This window comes from Lolium perenne, chromosome 1, assembly GCF_019359855.2.
Source record: "Lolium perenne isolate Kyuss_39 chromosome 1, Kyuss_2.0, whole genome shotgun sequence".
NCBI lineage: Eukaryota > Viridiplantae > Streptophyta > Magnoliopsida > Poales > Poaceae > Lolium > Lolium perenne.
In genome coordinates this window covers 255,717,131-255,740,077 of record NC_067244.2, presented here as the reverse complement: position 1 = coordinate 255,740,077, position 22,947 = coordinate 255,717,131, and the positions used below count along the sequence as shown (strand labels likewise).

General features: G+C 45.6%; 1 protein-coding gene across 1 annotated transcript; it reads left to right on the top strand.

The window, feature by feature from the left end:
* The first annotated feature begins 1,467 nt into the window (after window positions 1-1,467).
* On the top strand, window positions 1,468-2,922 carry LOC127327706 (senescence-specific cysteine protease SAG39). The gene is made up of 2 exons (XM_051354498.1): window positions 1,468-1,953; window positions 2,051-2,922. Exons 1-2 carry the CDS (start codon window positions 1,500-1,502, stop codon window positions 2,626-2,628), a joined length of 1,032 nt encoding a protein of 343 aa, XP_051210458.1. The 5' UTR covers window positions 1,468-1,499; the 3' UTR covers window positions 2,629-2,922.
* Window positions 2,923-22,947: the final 20,025 nt, after the last annotated feature.

The window sequence follows — 22,947 nt, the reverse complement described above, 5'->3', positions numbered from 1 at the left end:
TACTCCCTTCGTTTAAAATAATTGACTCAACTTTATATAGATAAGGATGTATGTAAAATATTTTATCTCTAGATACATATGTATCTACATAAAGTTGAGTCAATTAATTTAAATCGGAAGAAGTAGTACTATGAGCAATTAAAGTGATACTCTTTCTCCTCTAAATACTTGTCACGGATTTGATGAATCCAAAGTTCTGAAACTGCTCTTGGTTTTCTACGTGGGAGGATAACATATCCTAACGAGGGAGGGTCAAGGCATCTATCGGTCGTAGACTCTAAATCTCTCTGTTCAGATTCTTTTTGCAAGCTTAGACAGTGAGGAAGGTAAAGTACGGATTCCAATGTTCACTCACTCAGTTCGATCGATCATTCGACCACCTATCTAGGCGCCACATTTCTACCTGGGATGCCCGCGGAGGGCTTCTGGTAGCGCTTAGTAAAAAAAGCCATTCTGATATACTATTTTGGGTAAAGAGAGTTCGAACATGTGGACACCAACGAATCTCCAAAATGGTTGATGACTCCCACAAGGCAGCATTCCTGTGACAATTCCAGTTTTACTAGCGGTAGCTGAACCAAGTAATCTCATATATCACCATTAAGACGGTTACCTAGCAAGTTCAGCTTTGTGAGGTTCTTGCGTCCTTTAAATGAATATGTCTATAGTACTCCAAGTCAGATTGTTATTGTGCAATATGGGCTGGGATAGAACCTGACAGGTGGTTGCTTTGTGCTGAGAAACTAACAAGATGCTGAAAGGCCCACTGAACATGTTTTCTGCAAGAGATATGAATCGAACACTCGCTCTATTCCGTATCCAATCTGGAAAATGACCCGAAAGTTTTCAATGAAAATGTGGCAATTGCTTCTAAATCTGCAAGTTCTTCAGGGATAGAGCCTGTGAAAGTATTGAATGACAGATTTATGAGTATATGCTTTTTGCACTTACTAAGCTCTTTTGGTATGTTCCCATCTTTGCAAATAGCCGAGTTAGGTGTCATATTTTAGCCTATATTTTGTTGAAATTTGTGACCAGTATTAATGATTGAAGGAATAATTTTTCTTTTGCAAACGAATGTAGACAAATCCGGGGAGTACTGAATTTGGACGATGGCACTATATGTCCAAGGTTTCATACAAGTAATCTTTGGTCAGCATTCAAACTCACGCCCCGTCTTATACGTATTCCAGTGCATCCTGCAGCGACCAAAGAGAGGACGGAGAAAAATACTTAAATAACTCGAGGGAGTTTCGTAGGATTTCCCCTTTTTCCACACAAGACTACAAGAGGGCTAAAATTAAATTAGCTCCGACCTGTAGAATATTCAGCTACATGCATGCCTACATCTGCCGTAACATACACGGGCTGTTTAACTGAAGCACCATCTGCGGGTCGCAGCTCATGCAGATGCAGGCCGCCTATTTAAGCCCTCGAGATCCCGCTACCTTCAGCACCAAACTACCATACCACACTTGTCTCGCAAATCACTCGAATACATGGCAGGGACGAAGATGGCTAGCCCTTTCTTACTGCTGCTGCTCATTGCCCTAATGAGCATAGCATCCAGCGTGGTGGCGGCCCGTGAGTTGGCCGGCGAGGCGGCGGCGATGCGGGCGAGGCACGAGGAGTGGATGGCCAAGCACGGGCGCAAGTACAAGGACGACGCCGAGAAAGCTCGGCGCTTCCAGGTGTTCAAGGCCAACTCGGAGCTTGTCGACAGGTCCAATGCCGACGGCACCAAGAAGTACCGCCTCGCCATCAACAAGTTCGCCGACCTGACCAGCGAGGAGTTCACCGCCACGCACACCGGGTTCAAGCCCGCGCCGCCCGGAGCCGAGAAGCTGCCGGGATTCAAGTACGAGAACGTCAGCCTCTCCGCTGAGGAGGAGCAGGGCGTTGACTGGAGGACCAGAGGCGCAGTTACCGGTGTAAAGACTCAAGGACACTGTGGTAGAGTACCGTCCAACTCATTGCATTCCTTACCGATATACTTATACAAAGTACATAAACTTACACACGCGCGCGTATACGCACGATCGACGTACAGGATGCTGCTGGGCCTTCTCTGCGGCGGCTGCAGTGGAGGGCATCCACCAGATCACCACCGGCCAGCTGGTCTCCCTCTCGGAGCAGCAGCTGCTCGACTGCACCACCGGCCGGAACAACGGCTGCCGCGGCGGCGTCATGAACTACGCCTTCCAGTACATCGCCAACAACGGAGGCATCACCACCGAGGACGCCTACCCATACGTCCATGCCCAAGGCACCTGCGACTCCGGTGGCATGCAGCCGGCCGCCACCATCAGCGGTTACCAGCGCGTGCCCGCCAACGACGAGGACGCGCTCGCCCTGGCCGTCGCCAACCAGCCCGTGTCCGTGGGCATTGACGGGGAGAGCCGGAGCTTCCATCTCTACGGTGGCGGCATCATGACCGCGGACGCCTGCGGCACGCACTTGACCCACGCGGTCACCGTGGTGGGGTACGGTGTCCAGCAGGACGGAACCAGCTACTGGCTCCTCAAGAACTCATGGGGCGAAAACTGGGGAGAAGGAGGCTACATGAAGCTCGAGAGAGGCACCGGCGCCTGCGGCGTTGCCCTGATGGCCTCTTACCCTGTCGCATGAGTCTACCCTCACAGCCCGACTACGCAAGCACACAAGATTCATAAATTTTTAAAAATATACATAGTACTTGAATAAACCCAGCCTGATCAAAACAGCATTATTAGACCACTCCTAACTATAGCATGAGATTGCTTTGGGTAACCACTATATATGTACCATATATGAATGAACGATTATTTGTACCCCATGCTTGTTTTGACTCTACACTATGAACTTGTTTGGTTTGGCATTTTTTGTACTTCCTCCGATTCATATTACTTGATATTAATATAGATATATCTAGACACATTTTAATCGTAGATACATCCATTTTAGTGGCAAGTAATATGGATCGGAGGGAGTAACACATAATCCAACAATAACATAAGTATTATTGTATAAAAACAATAACAGTGGCATTATTGTAAGAAATACAATAACAGTGACATTAGTTCGTGTTTGGTTTGACTTGAACGGACGTAATCGTGCAATCAAATAAATTGCAGTGTTATATACAAATATGTTCCACCCACTAATCCCCGTTAATCGTTTCGTCTCTTCCAGCGAACTCATCGTGGGGCAGTGGCTCTCCGGCCCTCTCTCTCTCATCCTCCTACTCCTCATGCCTCTCTCTATGTTGTCGTCGCCTCCAACAAACAAGAGTGCATCCACCCTTGTGATCCATGTCGACCTCCTCGCCTAAGAGAGCAGCGAGCTTGCATGACGCTCCATATGCTTGACCGAGGTGACCACGACGAGAGGCTCAGATTCAAGAACTACGAGAAACTTAGAATAAGGCGCATCAAGGAACTCAGGAAGAGGTTGCATCCTCTCGAGGCGGCCATCATAGTCACACTCCCCGAAAGGCTCTGCTTCATTTGGGAGCGACGTGAGCATTTCCAGCATTTAAACTTCATACTGGCGCATAACTCTTATGTTGGCAGAGAGAACACCACCATATCCGGTTGTTTGCTTAAGTTTCAGGGCGGAAGTCGGAAGTTCCAGTGTATAAACACCAGAACAGATGCCAACTTCCGGCCTTTGCCTCCGGACAAATATTTTGAGTTCCACCAGATGGTGCAACTCTCTATATAGGACCCCAGGTTTGACCAAAAGGAACCTTCGGTGTTATTACAAAGTTCTAACGATTGATACATTGAAAATGTTTCCATGAACTTTTGTGTTAGTTATATAATATATACGTGATATTGATGACGCGTAAAGCACACGCCCGTTGGGAACCCCAAGTCGAAGGTGTGATGCGTACAGCAGCAAGTTTCCCTCAGTAAGAAACCAAGGTTTATCGAACCAGTAGGAGTCAAGAAGCATGTTGAAGGTTGATGGCGGCGGAGTGTAGTGCGGCGCAACACCAGGGATTCCGGCGCCAACGTGGAACCTGCACAACACAACCAAATTACTTTGCCCCAACGTGACAGTGAGGTTGTCAATCTCACCGGCTTGCTGTAACAAAGGATTAGATGTATAGTGTGGAAGATGATTGTTTGCAGAAAACAGTAGAACGAGTATTGCAGTAGATTGTATTCGATGTAAAAGAATGGACCGGGGTCCAAAGTTCACTAGAGGTGTCTCTCCCATAAGAAATAGCATATTGGGTGAACAAATTACAGCTGGGCAATTGACAAATAAAGAGAGCATAACAATGCACATACATGTTATGATGAGTAGTGTGAGATTTAATTGGGCATTACGACAAAGTACATAGACCGCTATCCAGCATGCATCTATGCCTAAAAAGTCCACCTTCAGGTTATCATCCGAACCCCCTCCAGTATTAAGTTGCAAACAACAGACAATTGCATTAAGTATGGTGCGTAATGTAATCAACAAATACATCCTTAGATATAGAATTGATGTTTTATCCCTAGTGGCAACAGCACATCCACAACCTTAGAGGTTGCTGTCACTCCCCCAGATTTAATGGAGGCATGAACCCACTATCGAGCATAATTACTCCCTCTTGGAGTTACAAGCAATGACTTGGCCAGAGCCTCTACTAGCAACGGAGAGCATGCAAGATCATAAACAACACATAGATAGATTGATAATCAACATAGCATAGTATTCATTATTCATCGGATCCCAACAAACGCACATGTAGCATTACAGATAGATGATCTTGATCATGTTAGGCAGCTCACAAGATCCGACAATGATAGCACAATGAGGAGAAGACAACCATCTAGCTACTGCTATGGACCCATAGTCCAGGGGTGAACTACTCACACATCAATCCGGAGGCGACCATGGCGGTGTAGAGTCCTCCGGGAGATGATTCCCCTCTCCGGCAGGGTGCCGGAGGCGATCTCCTGAATCCCCCGAGATGGGATTGGCGGCGGCGTCTCTGGAAGGTTTTCCGTATCGTGGCTCTCGGTACTGGGGCTATTATCGACGAAGGCTTAAGTAGGCGGAAGGGTAGGTCAGGGGGCCTCACGGGGGCCCCACACGACAGGGCCGCGCGGCCAAGGTCCAGGCCGCGCCGCCCTAGTGTGGCGGCGCCCCGTGGCCCCACTTCGTCTCTCTCTCTGTCTTCTGGAAGCTTCGTGGAAAAATAGGACCCTGGGCGTTGATTTCGTCCAATTCCGAGAATATTTCCTTACTAGGATTTCTGAAACCAAAAACAGCAGAAAACAGCAACTGGCTCTTCGGCATCTCGTTAATAGGTTAGTGCCGGAAAATGCATAATAATGACATATAATGTGTATAAAACATGTGAGTATCATCTTAAAAGTAGCATGGAACATAAGAAATTATAGATACGTTTGAGACGTATCAAGCATCCCCAAGCTTAGTTCCTACTTGTTCCGAGTAGGTAAACGATAACAAAGATAATTTCTTAAGTGACATGCTATCATAATCTTGATCAATACTATTGTAAGCACATGTAATGAATGCAGCGATTCGAAGCAATGGTTAATGTAATGAGTAAACAACTGAATCATATAGCAAAAACTTTTCATGAATAGTACTTTCAAGACAAGCATCAATAAGTCTTGCATAAGAGTTAACTCATAAAGCAATAGATTCATAGTAAAAGCATTGAAGCAACACAAAGGAAGATTAAGTTTCAGCGGTTGCTTTCAACTTGTAACATGTATATCTCATGGATATTGTCAACATAAAGTAATATAATAAGTGCAATATGCAAGTATGTAAGAATCAATGCACATTTAACACAAGTGTTTGCTTCTTGAGATAGAAGGAAATGGGTAAACTGACTCAACAATAAAAGTAGAAGAAAGGCTCTTCGCAGAGGGAAGCATGGATTGCTATATTTGTGCTAGAGCTTTTATTTTGAAAACAAGAAACAATTTTGTCAACGGTAGTAATAAAGCATATGTATCATGTAAATTATATCCTACAAGTTGCAAGCCTCATGCATAGTATACCAATAGTGCCCGCACCTTGTCCTAATTAGCTCGGATTACCTGGATTATCATCGCAATACATATGTTTTAACTAAGTGTCACAATGGGGTACCTCTATGCCGCCTGTACAAAGGTCTAAGGAGAAAGCTCGCATTGGATTTCTCGCTTTTTATTATTCTCAACTTAGACATCCATACCGGGACAACATAGACAACAGATAATGGACTCCTCTTTAATGCATAAGCATTTAGCAACAGATAATGTTCTCATATGAGGTTGAGGATATTTGTCCAAAACTGAAACTTCCACCATGAATCATGGCTTTAGTTAGCGGCCCAATGTTCTTCTCTAACAATATGCATACTCAAACCATTCAACTCATGGTAAATCGCCCTTACTTCAGACAAGACGAACATGCATAGCAACTCACATGATATTCAACAAAGAAATAGTTGATGGCGTCCCCAGGAACTTTGTTATCGCTCAACAAGCAACTTATAAGAGATAAGATGCATAAGTACATATTCAATACCACAATAGTTTTTAGGCTATTTGTCCCATGAGCTATATATTGCAAAGATAAAGAATAGAAACTTTAAAGGTAGCACTCAAGCAATTTACTTTGGAATGGCGGAGAAATACCATGTAGTAGGTAGGTATGGTGGACACAAGTGGCATAGTGTTTGGCTCAAGGATTTTGGATGCATGAGAAGTATTCCCTCTCGATACAAGGTTTAGGCTAGAAAGGTTGTTTAAAGCAAACACAAGTATGAACCGGTACAGCAAAACTCACATAAAAGACATATTGTAAGCATTATAAGACTCTATACCGTCTTCCTTGTTGTTCGACCTTTACTAGAAAATATCTAGACCTTAGAGAGACCAATTATGCAAACCAAATTTTAGCAAGCTCTATGTATTTCTTCATTAATAGGTGCAAGGTCTATGATGCAAGAGCTTAAACATGAGCACAAAAATTGCCAAGTATCACATTATTCAAGATATTGTACCAATTACCACATGTAGCATTTCTCGTTTCCAACCATATAACAATTTAACGAAGCAGTTCAACCTTCGCCATGAATATTATGAGTAAAGCCTAAGGACATATGTGTCCATATGCAACAGCGGAGCGTGTCTCTCTCCCACACAATGAATGCTAGGATCCAACTTTATTCAAACAAAACAAAAACAAAAACAAATAGACGCTCCAAGTAAAACACATAAGATGTGATGGAATAAAAATATAGTTTCACTAGAGGAACCTGATAATGTTGTCGATGAAGAAGGGGATGCCTTGGGCATCCCCAAGCTTAGACGCTTGAGTCTTCTTGAAATATGCAGGGATGAACCACCGGGGGCATCCCCAAGCTTAGAGCTTTCACTCTTCTTGATCATATTGTATCATCCTCCTCTCTTGATCCTTGAAAACTTCCTCCACACCAAACTCGAAACAAACTCATTAGAGGGTGATACGTCCAATTTACATCACTATTTTATATCATAATTTGCTGTTATTCATTGATATATTTCATATTTGGACACAATACTTATGTTATTTCATCTATTTTGCATGTTTCATCATTATTGGAGGATCAAGCACCGGAGCCAGGATTCTGCTGGAAAAAGCACCGTCAGAACGCAATATTTCGGAAGATCAACTGTGGAAGGAAATTATACCAAAAATCCTATTTTTCAAGATGATGAAGGAAGCCAGAAGGAGGAGCTGAGAAGGCCCAAGGTGGGGCCAGACCACAGGCCGGCGCGGCCCATGGCCTGGCCGCGCCACCTTGTGGTGTGGGGGCCCCACAGCCCCTTTCGCCTCCTTTTCTTCGCGAAACCCTTCGTCCCGAAGACCTAAGCCACAGAGGGTACCTCACGAAGAGTTACAGCCGCCTCTGCGGGGCGGAGAACACCAGAGAGAAAAGAGCTCTCCGGCGGGCAGGAATCCACCGGGGAAATTCCCTCCCGGAGGGGGAAGTCGACGCCATCGTCACCGTCATCGAGCTGGACATCATCTCCATCACCATCATCATCATCTCCACCATCATCACCGCCGTCTCCACCACTGGACACCGTCACCGCTGTAGCAATTTGGGTTTGATCTTGATTGTTTGATAGGGGAAACTCTCCCGGTATCGATTTCTACTTGTTGTTGATGCTATTGAGTGAAACCATTGAACCAAGGTTTATGTTCAGATTGTTATTCATCATCATATCACCTCTGATCATGTTCCATATGATGTCTCGTGAGTAGTTCGTTTAGTTCTTGAGGACATGGGTGAAGTCTAACTGTTAGTAGTGAACTATGGTTGAGTAATATTCAATGGTATGATATTTAAGTTGTGGTGTTATTCTTATTGTGGTGTCATGTGAACGTCGACTACATGACACTTCACCTTTATGGGCCTAGGGGAATGCATCTTGTACTCGTTTGCCAATTGTGGGGTTGCCGGAGTGACAGAAACCTAAACCCCCGTTGGTATATCGATGCAGGAGGGATAGCAGGATCTCAGAGTTTAAGGCTGTGGTTAGATTTATTCTTAATTACTTTCTTGTAGTTGCGGATGCTTGCAAGGGGTATAATCACAAGTATGTATTAGTCCTAGGAAGGGCGGTACGTTAGCATAGGTTCACCCACACAACACTTATCATAACAATGAAGATTATTTAGCCGTATGTAGCGAAAGCACTAGACTAAAATCCCATATGTCCTCGAGAACGTTTGGTCATTATAAGTAAACAACCCGGCTTGTCCTTTGCGCTAAAAAGGATTGGGCCACTCACTGCAATTGTTACTCTCGCACTTTACTTACTCGTACTTTATTCAACTGTTACATCAAAACCCCCTGAATACTTGTCTGTGAGCATTTACAGGGAATCCTTCATCGAAACTGCTTGTCAACACCTTCTGCTCCTCGTTGGGATCGACATTCTTACTTATCGAAAATACTACGATACACCCCCTATACTTGTGGGTCATCAAGACTATTTTCTGGCGCCGTTGCCGGGGAGTGAAGCGCTATTGGTAAGTGGAATTGGTAAGGAAAACCTTTACTGTTTGTGCTGATTTTATTTCTCGCTCGCTGCTATAAGTCATTATGGAGAGATCTTCTCTTCAATTTTTATTTGGGAAATCTACTACTACTGCAACGGTAGTGGATGAGGCGCCAGGTGAGGAAGTGATACCATATAAAATACCTATGAAAATTATTGAACGTGTTATGGATAACCGCTATGATGGGGATGGAACTGTCCATCCCGGTGATCATTTACTGTTTTTGCATGAATTATGCGGGTTATTCAAATGTGCAGGTATTGCCATGAATGAAGTTAGAAAGAAACTATTCTCTATATCGCTGTCTGGTAAAGCGGCGCATTGGTATAAATTGCTGAAGAATGGTGATTCTCTTGATTGGGAGGACATTGTGCCTTTATTTTATTCTAAATTCTATCCTCCAAGTGAAATTCACAAAGATCGTAACCGCATATATAATTTCTGGCCTCATGATGGAGAAAGTATTGCCCAAGCTTGGGGGAGATTGAAGTCTTTAATGCTCAAATGCCCCATTCATGAGCTTCCTGGTAATGTTATTATTGATAATTTCTATGCAAGACTTTCTTTTCAAGACAAGACTTTGCTGGATACTTCCTGTTCTGGATCATTTACACGCAACAAAGAAGAGTTTAAAAGGGACCTTCTTGATCGGATCCAAGAAAATACTGAAGGTTGGGAGAACGACAAGGATAGAGAATCAGGTATAATTTATGATTATAAATGCATTGCAGCTTTTATGGATACTGATAAATTTCGTAATATGAGTGCTACATATGGTCTTGATTCTCAAGTTGCTGCAAATCTTTATAAAGCTTTTGCCTCTCATTATGAATTGCCTAAGAAGAATTTTGATAAGTATCATGAACCGTATAAAGATAAAATTGATTCATCTATTAATAAATGCGTTGTAGTTGAAACCGCTGATCATGTTATTCCTGAAGCTTATATTGAAAAAACTCCTTTCCCTGCTAAAATGAAGGAGTACTCTGTTATAAATAGTGCGGTTCATAAAAGTGAAAAGAAACCTGTAGAACCTGAAGAACAAATAAAAGTTGAACCTCATCGTTGCAATAATTAAAGATCTTGTGACTGAAAATGTGGAGGATGGTCATATTATTTTCTCGTGAAGATGCTTCTAATATTGTTTCACATCCTAATAAACCCAAACAAGTTAGTGTTCCTATGCTATCTGTTAGAATTGGTGATCATTGCTATTATGGATTATGTGATATTGGTGCAAGTGTTAGTGCTATTCCTTATGAGCTTTACACGGAGATTATGCACGAAATTGGTTCTTGTGAACTTGAAGATATTGATGTGGTTATTCAGCTGGCTAATAGAGAAACTATTTCTCCAATTGGTATTGTTCGAGATGTGGAAGTTCTATGTGGTAAGATTAAATATCCTGCTGACTTTTTGGTACTTGGTTCTGCTGCTAGTGATTATTGTCCTATTATTTTTGGTAGACCTTTTCTAAATACTTGTGGAGCTATTATAGATTGCAAGAAAGAGAAAATTTTGACTAAATTTTCTGGTGAATCTTATGAGTTTAACTTCTCTAAATTTACCAAAACTCCTTATAAAGCTGATTTGCCTAGTGATGATTTTAAAATGGAGCAGTGTGCATCTATTGTTCTTGTTCCTAATAATCCTTTAAAGCAACATTTGGAGAATAGCGAGAGTGAAGTTTTTAGGAAAGAAAGAGATGAGCTTGAGGAAATTTTTCTTCGCCAACCTATTCTCAAGCATGATTTACCGGTGGAAGATTTGGGTACAACACCGCCACCAAAGGAAGATCCTGTTTTTGATTTAAAGCCTTTACCTGATAATCTTAAATATGCTCATATTGATGATAAGAAAATATATCATGTTATTATTAGTTCTAAGCTTTCAGAGATTGAGGAAGAAAGGTTATTGGAAATATTGAAGAAACACCGAGGAGCTATTGGCTACACTCTTGATGATTTGAAGGGGATTTCTCCTTCTATTTGCCAACATGCTATTAATATGGAAGATGATGCAAAGCCTGTTGTTGAACATCAGCGTCGTCTAATTCCGAAGATGAAGGAGGTGGTAAGGAATGAGGTATTAAAACTTCTTGAAGCTGGTATTATATATCCTATTGCTGATAGTAGATGGGTTAGTCCTGTGCATTGCGTTCCCAAGAAAGGAGGAATGACTGTTGTGCCTAATGATAATGATGAGCTCATCCCTCAAAGAGTAGTTGTAGGGTATAGAATGTGCATTGATTTTCGAAAAGTTAATAAAGTTACTAAGAAAGATCATTACCCTTTACCATTTATTGATCAAATGCTAGAAAGATTGTCTAAAAATACTCATTTTTGCTTTCTTGATGGTTATTCTGGGTTTTCACAAATTGCTGTTAAAACTAAAGATCAAGAGAAAACCACTTTTACTTGTCCCTATGGAACTTATGCTTATAGGCGTATGCCTTTTGGTTTATGTAATGCTCCTGCTACTTTTCAAAGATGCATGTCTGCTATTTTTCATGGCTTTTGTGAGAGTATTGTGGAAGTATTCATGGATGATTTTTTCGTCTATGGGAATTCTTTTGATAGTTGCTTGCGAAACCTTGATAAAGTTTTGCAGAGATGTGAAGAAACTAACCTTGTTCTTAATTGGGAGAAATGCCACTTTATGGTTAATGAAGGAATTGTATTGGGACATAAGATTTCTGAGAGAGGTATTGAAGTTGATAGAGCTAAAGTTGAAGCAATTGAGAAGATGCCCTATCCGAGGGATGTTAAAGGTATTCGTAGTGTTCTTGGTCATGCTGGGTTTTATAGGAGATTTATTAAAGATTTCTCTAAGATTTCAAAGCCTCTTACTAATCTTCTTCAAAAAGACGTACCTTTTATTTTTGATGATGATTGCAAGGAAGCTTTTGAAACTCTAAAGAAAGCCTTAACAACTGCTCATGTAGTTGAACCTCCTGATTGGAACTTACCATTTGAAATTATATGTGATGCTAGTGATTTTGCTGTAGGCGCTGTTCTTGGACAGCGGGTAAATAAAAAACTGAATGTTATTCATTATGCTAGTAAAACTCTTGATGCTGCTCAAAGAAATTATGCTACAACTGAAAAAGAATTATTAGCTGTAGTCTTTGCTTGTGATAGATTTAGATCTTATATTGTTGATTCAAAAGTTACGATTCATACTGATCATGCTGCAATTAGATACCTTATGACAAAGAAAGATGCTAAGCCGAGGCTTATTAGATGGGTACTTCTTTTGCAAGAATTTGATTTACATATTGTAGATAGGAAAGGTGCTGATAATCCTGTCGCTGATAATTTGTCTAGATTGGAAAATATTGCTTACGATCCTGTTCCTGTTAATGATAGTTTTCCAAATGAACAATTGGCTGTAATAAAGGTGAGCTCGCGAGACAGTCCTTGGTATGCTGATTATGCTAACTTTATTGTTTCCAAGTACTTGCCTCCAACCTTTTCAGCTCAGCAAAGGAGGAAATTCTTTTATGACTTGAGGCATTATTTCTGGGATGACCCACACTTATATAAAGAAGGAGTGGATGGTATTCTGCGAAGGTGTGTTCCCGAATATGAACAACAAGAGATATTGAGTAAATGTCATGGTAGTGCTTATGGAGGACATCACGCCGGAGAAAGAACCGCGCAAAAGGTTCTACAATCAGGTTTTTATTGGCCAACTCTCTTCAAGGATGCGAGAAAGTTTATTTTATCTTGTGATGAATGCCAAAGGGTTGGTAATATCTCCAGACGTAATGAAATGCCTATGAATTATACTCTTGTTATTGAACCATTTGATTGTTGGGGATTTGACTTCATGGGACCTTTTCCGTCTTCGTAAGGTAACACTCAGTTACGTGTTGCTGTTGATTATGTTACTAAATGGGTGGAAGCCATACCTACAAAAAGTGCTGATGGTGAGACCTCTTTAAGAATGCTTTTAGACATTATTTTTCCTAGATTTGGAGTGCCTAGATATATTATGACTGATGGAGGTTCTCATTTTATTCATGGAGGTTTTAGAAAAACTCTTGCTAGGTATGGTATTAATCATAGAATTTCTTCCGCTTATCATCCTCAAACTAGTGGGCAAGTAGAATTATCAAATAGAGAGATTAAATCTATCTTGCAAAAGACTGTTAATAAAACTAGAAAGAATTGGGCTAGTAAATTGAAGGATGCACTATGGGCTTATAGAACTGCTTATAAAAATCCCATGGGAATGTCACCTTATAAAATGGTTTATGGGAAAGCTTGTCATTTACCTTTAGAACTAGAGCACAAAGCTTATTGGGCAGTTAGAGAATTAAATAAAGATCCTAAACTTGCCGGAGATAAGAGGTTGTTGCAATTAAGTTCTCTAGATGAATGGAGAAGTGAAGCTTACGAAAATGCTAAACTCTTTAAAGAGAAAGTTAAAAAATGGCATGATAGAAGGATTATCAAAAGAGAATTTAATATTGGGGATAAAGTCCTATTGTATCGGTCTCGTCTCAGATTCTTTTCAGGGAAATTACTCGAAATGGGAAGGACCATATGTTGTTGAGGAGGTGTATCATTCAGAGCAATTAAAATTAGCTCTCTCCAAGGCAATGCCACGCAAGTGGTGAATGGACAAAGACTCAAGCATTATATCTCGTGTGATTCTTATAATGTTGATGTTGATATTATTCAAGTGGAAACACCTGGAGGCTTTCATCAAAGGACAAATTGACAAATCTGCGAACTCGACTTTGAATAGGTAACAGTACTGGTAATGAAAAGTACGCAATTTACTTTCCGAACAATATTTTTGCTGTTTTTGGAAAATATGAAAAATTACGAGATCGAAACGGAGTGGAAAAGACGCACGAGGGCGTGCCACCATAGGCCGGCGCGGCCTGACCTGGGCCCGCGCCGACCTATGGTCTGGCCGCCTCGTCGCCCCTTTCCGACCCTGGTTCGATCTGGTACTTTCCTTTTGTCGTGAAAATTTTTGCTATATAATCCCCCGGACCCCTGGAGGCCCGTATATCGTTTTCTCGACGTGTTTTGTTTCGAGCTGTTTCTGCCAGGATTTGCTTCGGATCTAGAGCCATCATGTCTTCGTCGGAAACTCCGAAGGAGAGCTCCTGCAAGGATGTTGGCAATTTGTACATGGAGGAGCTGAGGATGCACCCAAAGGAGTTGATGCTCGTCGAGGGAAAACTGCAGATCAAAGATGTTCAGGGTCCCAAAGGAGAAGGAAGCTTGGAAGAAAGGATGGAGAAGCTAGAACAAGAGGTCTTCAATTACAAGAAGATGGCCGAGCGTGAAGTGGATATCTTCCACAAGATTGTGTCTGAACTCATTGCTGAACACGAGAAGGAAACTGCAAAGCTATGGGGCGACATCCTCTCACTTCACGACACCACCAACAAACTCCAAGCTCAACTCTATGACGTTCATAATCAGAACTGTGAGTATGAAAACAGGTTTAAACACATAAGCCGTGCTGCTAGTTTCAGGATTCCCGAGACCAAGATGTCATTTGTTGATGGAGAGCCTCTATATTGGAAGTCTGAAGACGGGAATTCATCACCACCATCGCCGAAGGAGTAATTCATCATCGGTATTGGCATCCCCTTGTTTTTTTTCAAGCTTGGGGGAGTGCCGCGGTATCACATCATCACTATCTTTTACTTTTTACTGTCAAGTAGTGTCATATCATGGGTAGGGAAGTTATCATATAAGATGGGTTGCAGTTTGGAAGTATCTCTCCTTTAGTTGGTTATGTAAGGGTACATTGCCCCTATGTGTGGTTTTGATAATTAATGACAACCCCTATGGACTAATGTTTTCATTGAGTTTATATGAAGGAATATTCCATAGGTACTACTTGCTCTCCATGTGTTGGATTCAAGTATGGATGCCATGAAGATAAATGTATACCTTGGTTATTGGCATCAAGAACATCGTATGAGAAGATACAAGGTTGAGTTGGACAAGTTCAAGATGAGTATCTTGAGTGGATCACATGCTTGAAGCTTGTCGTCCATTTGGTGATAATGGACTTGTGAAGATGTGCATCAATGGGGCTTTCCCATCATAGTGTATGGGGGAGCATTTGTGAGTCTTCACGAAGCAACATTGGTCAAGTGTGGCATTCCGGCTTGAGTGAAGCTTGAAGAGTTATCATCAAGATCAAGCGGGATGCGCAAGGCAAAGGTATGGCCTTGCTAGGTTTTCCTTTTACCGGTCTCAGGGTGGATGTTGGGAGACCGGATTATAGGATAGATAGCCGCACTATTAAGAGGGGCTTTCGGTTGGGTAACTTGATCACATCGTCTTAGGGAGCTCAACCCTTTGCATACTTTGCATATCCTTATTGCTTCTTGGTGTTTCTCTGTGTGAGGTTCTTGAGCTTGTTGCTAGCTTTACAACAAGCCCAAGTTCATCGAAAACGGAATCCGCATGCATCTTCTATTGCGTTTTCGAGTTTGGACGTCTTTACCGTTTCTTGACGGTGGGAGACTCCCTCTCTAAAATCATCTAAAAATGTTATGTGAGGAGTCTCCATATTTCATTTAGTTGCTTATCTTGCTTAGCTCTAGTTGCTATTGTTACATTTAGTTGAGCTTAGCATATTTAGGGTTTGTGCTTGTAAACTAAACGATAGTTTTTGTTGGGGTTCTATTCGTCGTTATCTTTCCAACAAAATTGGTTTCATATCAATCGGAGTTCGGGAGCAATAGTTATTAAAGAAAAAGGAAAAAGAGAAAATATAAAAGGAAAAAGAAAAAGAGGAGGAAGGGCAGCCGGTTGGCGACCGGTCCGCCGGGCTGCTCGCCGGCCCACCCGGTCGACCGGGCGGCCACGCCCACGCGCCGGGCAGCCCAGCTCCACCTCTGGTCCGACCGGGCCGCCGCCCCAACCGGCCCAGTGCCGGACCGCACCTCCCCAGCCGGCTGCCTTCCCGGCCCAACCGGATCCCCCACCAGGCCGCCTCACCGCGCCGGGCCCATGCGGGCTGGCTTCCCCACGCGGCCTGAGCCAATCCGCCGCCCAGCAGCTGCCTCTCTGCCTCGTCCGGTCGGTGGGCCGGCCCGACCGGACGCCGACCGGCCTCCCCAGCCCAGGCTCCGGTCGGCCGGCCTGCTGGCCGGCTAGGCTGTGTTTTTTAGCCCGATTTTCTTCCCTTTCTCTTGTCTTTTTCCGCCCAACGGTTTTATTTGCTCCTAGCTATAAATAGACCTTCTTCCACCTTGAGACAAGCACTTCTTCCCCTTTCTCTCACCTCCATTGTTGCATTTGAAGAAGTTGCTCTCTCGCTTGTTCCCCCCCCCATGATTCTTGCTCATATTTGAGGATTTGAGAGAGGAGATCTAGATCTACACTTCCACCAAACCATTTCTTCTCTAAGTGAGGGAATCTCTTGGGATCTAGATCTTGGAGTCTTTAGTTGACTTTCCCCCTTGTTCTTCCTCTCCAATCTCATCCTAGCATTCGTTGCTTTGGTGGGATTTGAGTGTGAAGGACTTGAACACCTCCGGTGTTCTTGCTTTGCATCATTGCATAGTGTTGAGCTCTCCACCACGATTTGTTCGAGTGAGAGACCGTGAGCTTGTTACTCTTGGAGGGTGACCTCCTAGTTGGCTTGGTGATTGGTGCTCCGGTGATCTCTTCAAGAAGATTGTGAAGAGGCCCGGGCTTCTCCTTCGTGGAGCTTGTGAAGTGGTTGTGGAGCTTGCCATCTCCGGAGCGGAGGAAAAGCTAACCATAAGGAAAGGGCCATTATCCTTCGTGGGTGTGGTTCGGAGAATAGGGTGAGCCTTCGTGGCGCGGGGAATCCTTCGTGGGACCTCCACTCCTCCAAACGTGACGTACCTTGTTGCAAAGCAAGGGAACACGGGAATACATCCTCGTCTCCGCGTGCCTCGGTTATTTCTATACCCGAGCTCTCTTTCCTTGTGATAGCCATCGTGCTTGAAGTACATATATCTTGCTATCACTTGTGCTACATATATCTTGTGCCTATCTTGCTTAGCTCTAGTTGCTATTGTTACATTTAGTTGAGCTTAGCATATTTAGGGTTTGTGCTTGTAAACTAAACGATAGTTTTTGTTGGGGTTCTATTCGTCGTTATCTTTCCAACAAAATTGGTTTCATATCAATCGGAGTTCGGGAGCAATAGTTATTAAAGAAAAAGGAAAAAGAGAAAATATAAAAGGAAAAAGAAAAAGAGGAGGAAGGGCAGCCGGTTGGCGACCGGTCCGCCGGGCTGCTCGCCGGCCCACCCGGTCGACCGGGCGGCCACCGGCCCACGCGCCGGGCAGCCCAGCTCCACCTCCGGTCCGACCGGCCGCCGCCCCAACCGGCCCAGTGCCGGACCGCACCTCCCCAGCCCGGCTGCCTTCCCGGCCCAACCGGATCCCCCACCAGGCCGCCTCACCGCGCCAGGCCCATGCGGGCTGGCTTCCCCACGCGGCTCGAGCCAATCCGCCGCCCAGCAGCTGCCTCTGCCTCGTCCGGTCGGTGGGCCGGCCCGACCGGACGCTGACCGGCCTCCCCAGCCCCGGGCTCGGTCGGCCGGCCTGCTGGCCGGCTAGGCTGTGTTTTTTAGCCCGATTTTCTTCCCTTTCTCTTGTCTTTTTCCGCCCAACGGTTTTATTTGCTCCTAGCTATAAATAGACCTTCTTCCACCTTGAGACAAGCACTTCTTCCCCTTTCTCTCACCTCCATTGTTGCATTTGAAGAAGTTGCTCTCTCTCTTGTTCCCCCCCCATGATTCTTGCTCATATTTGAGGATTTGAGAGAGGAGATCTAGATCTACACTTCCACCAAACCATTTCTTCTCTAAGTGAGGGAATCTCTTGGGATCTAGATCTTGGAGTCTTTAGTTGACTTTCCCCTTGTTCTTCCTCTCCAATCTCATCCTAGCATTCGTTGCTTTGGTGGGATTTGAGTGTGAAGGACTTGAACACCTCCGTGTTCTTGCTTTGCATCATTGCATAGTGTTGAGCTCTCCACCACGATTTGTTCGAGTGAGAGACCGTGAGCTTGTTACTCTTGGAGGGTGACCTCCTAGTTGGCTTGGTGATTGGTGCTCCGGTGATCTCTTCAAGAAGATTGTGAAGAGGCCCGGGCTTCTCCTTCGTGGAGCTTGTGAAGTGGTTGTGGAGCTTGCCATCTCCGGAGCGGAGGAAAAGCTAACCATAAGGAAAGGGCCATTATCCTTCGTGGGTGTGGTTCGGAGAATAGGGTGAGCCTTCGTGGCGCGGGGAATCCTTCGTGGGACCTCCACTCCTCCAAACGTGACGTACCTTGTTGCAAAGCAAGGGAACACGGGAATACATCCTCGTCTCCGCGTGCCTCGGTTATTTCTATACCCGAGCTCTCTTTCCTTGTGATAGCCATCGTGCTTGAAGTACATATATCTTGCTATCACTTGTGCTACATATATCTTGTGCCTATCTTGCTTAGCTCTAGTTGCTATTGTTACATTTAGTTGAGCTTAGCATATTTAGGGTTTGTGCTTGTAAACTAAACGATAGTTTTTGTTGGGGTTCTATTCGTCGTTATCTTTCCAACAAAATTGGTTTCATATCAATCGGAGTTCGGGAGCAATAGTTATTAAAGAAAAAGGAAAAAGAGAAAATATAAAAGGAAAAAGAAAAAGAGGAGGAAGGGCAGCCGGTTGGCGACCGGTCCGCCGGGCTGCTCGCCGGCCCACCCGGTCGACCGGGCGGCCACCGGCCCACGCGCCGGGCAGCCCAGCTCCACCTCCGGTCCGACCGGGCCGCCGCCCCAACCGGCCCAGGTGCCGGACCGCACCTCCCCAGCCCGGCTGCCTTCCCGGCCCAATCGGATCCCCCACCAGGCCGCCTCACCGCGCCAGGCCCATGCGGGCTGGCTTCCCCCGCGCGGCCTGAGCCAATCCGCCGCCCAGCAGCTGCCTCTGCCTCGTCCGGTCGGTGGGCCGGCCCGACCGGACGCCTGACCGGCCTCCCCAGCCCAGGCTCCGGTCGGCCGGCCTGCTGGCCGGCTAGGCTGTGTTTTTTAGCCCGATTTTCTTCCCTTTCTCTTGTCTTTTTCCGCCCAACGGTTTTATTTGCTCCTAGCTATAAATAGACCTTCTTCCACCTTGAGACAAGCACTTCTTCCCCTTTCTCTCACCTCCATTGTTGCATTTGAAGAAGTTGCTCTCTCTCTTGTTCCCCCCCATGATTCTTGCTCATATTTGAGGATTTGAGAGAGGAGATCTAGATCTACACTTCCACCAAACCATTTCTTCTCTAAGTGAGGGAATCTCTTGGGATCTAGATCTTGGAGTCTTTAGTTGACTTTCCCCCTTGTTCTTCCTCTCCAATCTCATCCTAGCATTCGTTGCTTTGGTGGGATTTGAGTGTGAAGGACTTGAACACCTCCGGTGTTCTTGCTTTGCATCATTGCATAGTGTTGAGCTCTCCACCACGATTTGTTCGAGTGAGAGACCGTGAGCTTGTTACTCTTGGAGGGTGACCTCCTAGTTGGCTTGGTGATTGGTGCTCCGGTGATCTCTTCAAGAAGATTGTGAAGAGGCCCGGGCTTCTCCTTCGTGGAGCTTGTGAAGTGGTTGTGGAGCTTGCCATCTCCGGAGCGGAGGAAAAGCTAACCATAAGGAAAGGGCCATTATCCTTCGTGGGTGTGGTTCGGAGAATAGGGTGAGCCTTCGTGGCGCGGGGAATCCTTCGTGGGACCTCCACTCCTCCAAACGTGACGTACCTTGTTGCAAAGCAAGGGAACACGGGAATACATCCTCGTCTCCGCGTGCCTCGGTTATTTCTATACCCGAGCTCTCTTTCCTTGTGATAGCCATCGTGCTTGAAGTACATATATCTTGCTATCACTTGTGCTACATATATCTTGTGCCTATCTTGCTTAGCTCTAGTTGCTATTGTTACATTTAGTTGAGCTTAGCATATTTAGGGTTTGTGCTTGTAAACTAAACGATAGTTTTTGTTGGGGTTCTATTCGTCGTTATCTTTCCAACAAAATTGGTTTCATATCAATCGGAGTTCGGGAGCAATAGTTATTAAAGAAAAAGGAAAAAGAGAAAATATAAAAGGAAAAAGAAAAGAGGAGGAAGGGCAGCCGGTTGGCGACCGGTCCGCCGGGCTGCTCGCCGGCCCACCCGGTCGACCGGGCGGCCACGGCCCACGCGCCGGGCAGCCCAGCTCCACCTCCGGTCCGACCGGGCCGCCGCCCCAACCGGCCCAGTGCCGGACCGCACCTCCCCAGCCCGGCTGCCTTCCCGGCCCAACCGGATCCCCCACCAGGCCGCCTCACCGCGCCGGGCCCATGCGGGCTGGCTTCCCCACGCGGCCTGAGCCAATCCGCCGCCCAGCAGCTGCCTCTGCCTCGTCCGGTCGGTGGGCCGGCCCGACCGGACGCTCGACCGGCCTCCCCAGCCCAGGCTCGGTCGGCCGGCCTGCTGGCCGGCTAGGCTGTGTTTTTTAGCCCGATTTTCTTCCCTTTCTCTTGTCTTTTCCGCCCAACGGTTTTATTTGCTCCTAGCTATAAATAGACCTTCTTCCACCTTGAGACAAGCACTTCTTCCCCTTTCTCTCACCTCCATTGTTGCATTTGAAGAAGTTGCTCTCTCTCTTGTTCCCCCCATGATTCTTGCTCATATTTGAGGATTTGAGAGAGGAGATCTAGATCTACACTTCCACCAAACCATTTCTTCTCTAAGTGAGGGAATCTCTTGGGATCTAGATCTTGGAGTCTTTAGTTGACTTTCCCCTTGTTCTTCCTCTCCAATCTCATCCTAGCATTCGTTGCTTTGGTGGGATTTGAGTGTGAAGGACTTGAACACCTCCGGTGTTCTTGCTTTGCATCATTGCATAGTGTTGAGCTCTCCACCACGATTTGTTCGAGTGAGAGACCGTGAGCTTGTTACTCTTGGAGGGTGACCTCCTAGTTGGCTTGGTGATTGGTGCTCCGGTGATCTCTTCAAGAAGATTGTGAAGAGGCCCGGGCTTCTCCTTCGTGGAGCTTGTGAAGTGGTTGTGGAGCTTGCCATCTCCGGAGCGGAGGAAAAGCTAACCATAAGGAAAGGGCCATTATCCTTCGTGGGTGTGGTTCGGAGAATAGGGTGAGCCTTCGTGGCGCGGGAATCCTTCGTGGGACCTCCACTCCTCCAAACGTGACGTACCTTGTTGCAAAGCAAGGGAACACGGGAATACATCCTCGTCTCCGCGTGCCTCGGTTATTTCTATACCCGAGCTCTCTTTCCTTGTGATAGCCATCGTGCTTGAAGTACATATATCTTGCTATCACTTGTGCTACATATATCTTGTGCCTATCTTGCTTAGCTCTAGTTGCTATTGTTACATTTAGTTGAGCTTAGCATATTTAGGGTTTGTGCTTGTAAACTAAACGATAGTTTTTGTTGGGGTTCTATTCGTCGTTATCTTTCCAACAAAATTGGTTTCATATCAATCGGAGTTCGGGAGCAATAGTTATTAAAGAAAAAGGAAAAAGAGAAAATATAAAAGGAAAAAGAAAAAGAGGAGGAAGGGCAGCCGGTTGGCGACCGGTCCGCCGGGCTGCTCGCCGGCCCACCCGGCCGACCGGGCGGCCACCGGCCCACGCGCCGGGCAGCCCAGCTCCACCTCCGGTCCGACCGGGCCGCCGCTAACCGGCCCAGTGCGGACCGCACCTCCCAGCCCGGCTGCCTTCCCGGCCCAACCGGATCCCCCACCAGGCCGCCTCACCGCGCCAGCCCATGCGGGCTGGCTTCCCCACGCGGCCCGAGCCAATCCGCCGCCCAGCAGCTGCCTCTGCCTCGTCCGGTCGGTGGGCCGGCCCGACCGGACGCCCGACCGGCCTCCCCAGCCCAGGCTCGGTCAGCGGCCTGCTGGCCGGCTAGGCTGTGTTTTTTAGCCCGATTTTCTTCCCTTTCTCTTGTCTTTTTCCGCCCAACGGTTTTATTTGCTCCTAGCTATAAATAGACCTTCTTCCACCTTGAGACAAGCACTTCTTCCCCTTTCTCTCACCTCCATTGTTGCATTTGAAGAAGTTGCTCTCTCTCTTGTTCCCCCCCCCATGATTCTTGCTCATATTTGAGGATTTGAGAGAGGAGATCTAGATCTACACTTCCACCAAACCATTTCTTCTCTAAGTGAGGGAATCTCTTGGGATCTAGATCTTGGAGTCTTTAGTTGACTTTCCCCCTTGTTCTTCCTCTCCAATCTCATCCTAGCATTCGTTGCTTTGGTGGGATTTGAGTGTGAAGGACTTGAACACCTCCGGTGTTCTTGCTTTGCATCATTGCATAGTGTTGAGCTCTCCACCACGATTTGTTCGAGTGAGAGACCGTGAGCTTGTTACTCTTGGAGGGTGACCTCCTAGTTGGCTTGGTGATTGGTGCTCCGGTGATCTCTTCAAGAAGATTGTGAAGAGGCCCGGGCTTCTCCTTCGTGGAGCTTGTGAAGTGGTTGTGGAGCTTGCCATCTCCGGAGCGGAGGAAAAGCTAACCATAAGGAAAGGGCCATTATCCTTCGTGGGTGTGGTTCGGAGAATAGGGTGAGCCTTCGTGGCGCGGGGAATCCTTCGTGGGACCTCCACTCCTCCAAACGTGACGTACCTTGTTGCAAAGCAAGGGAACACGGGAATACATCCTCGTCTCCGCGTGCCTCGGTTATTTCTATACCCGAGCTCTCTTTCCTTGTGATAGCCATCGTGCTTGAAGTACATATATCTTGCTATCACTTGTGCTACATATATCTTGTGCCTATCTTGCTTAGCTCTAGTTGCTATTGTTACATTTAGTTGAGCTTAGCATATTTAGGGTTTGTGCTTGTAAACTAAACGATAGTTTTTGTTGGGGTTCTATTCGTCGTTATCTTTCCAACAAAATTGGTTTCATATCAATCGGAGT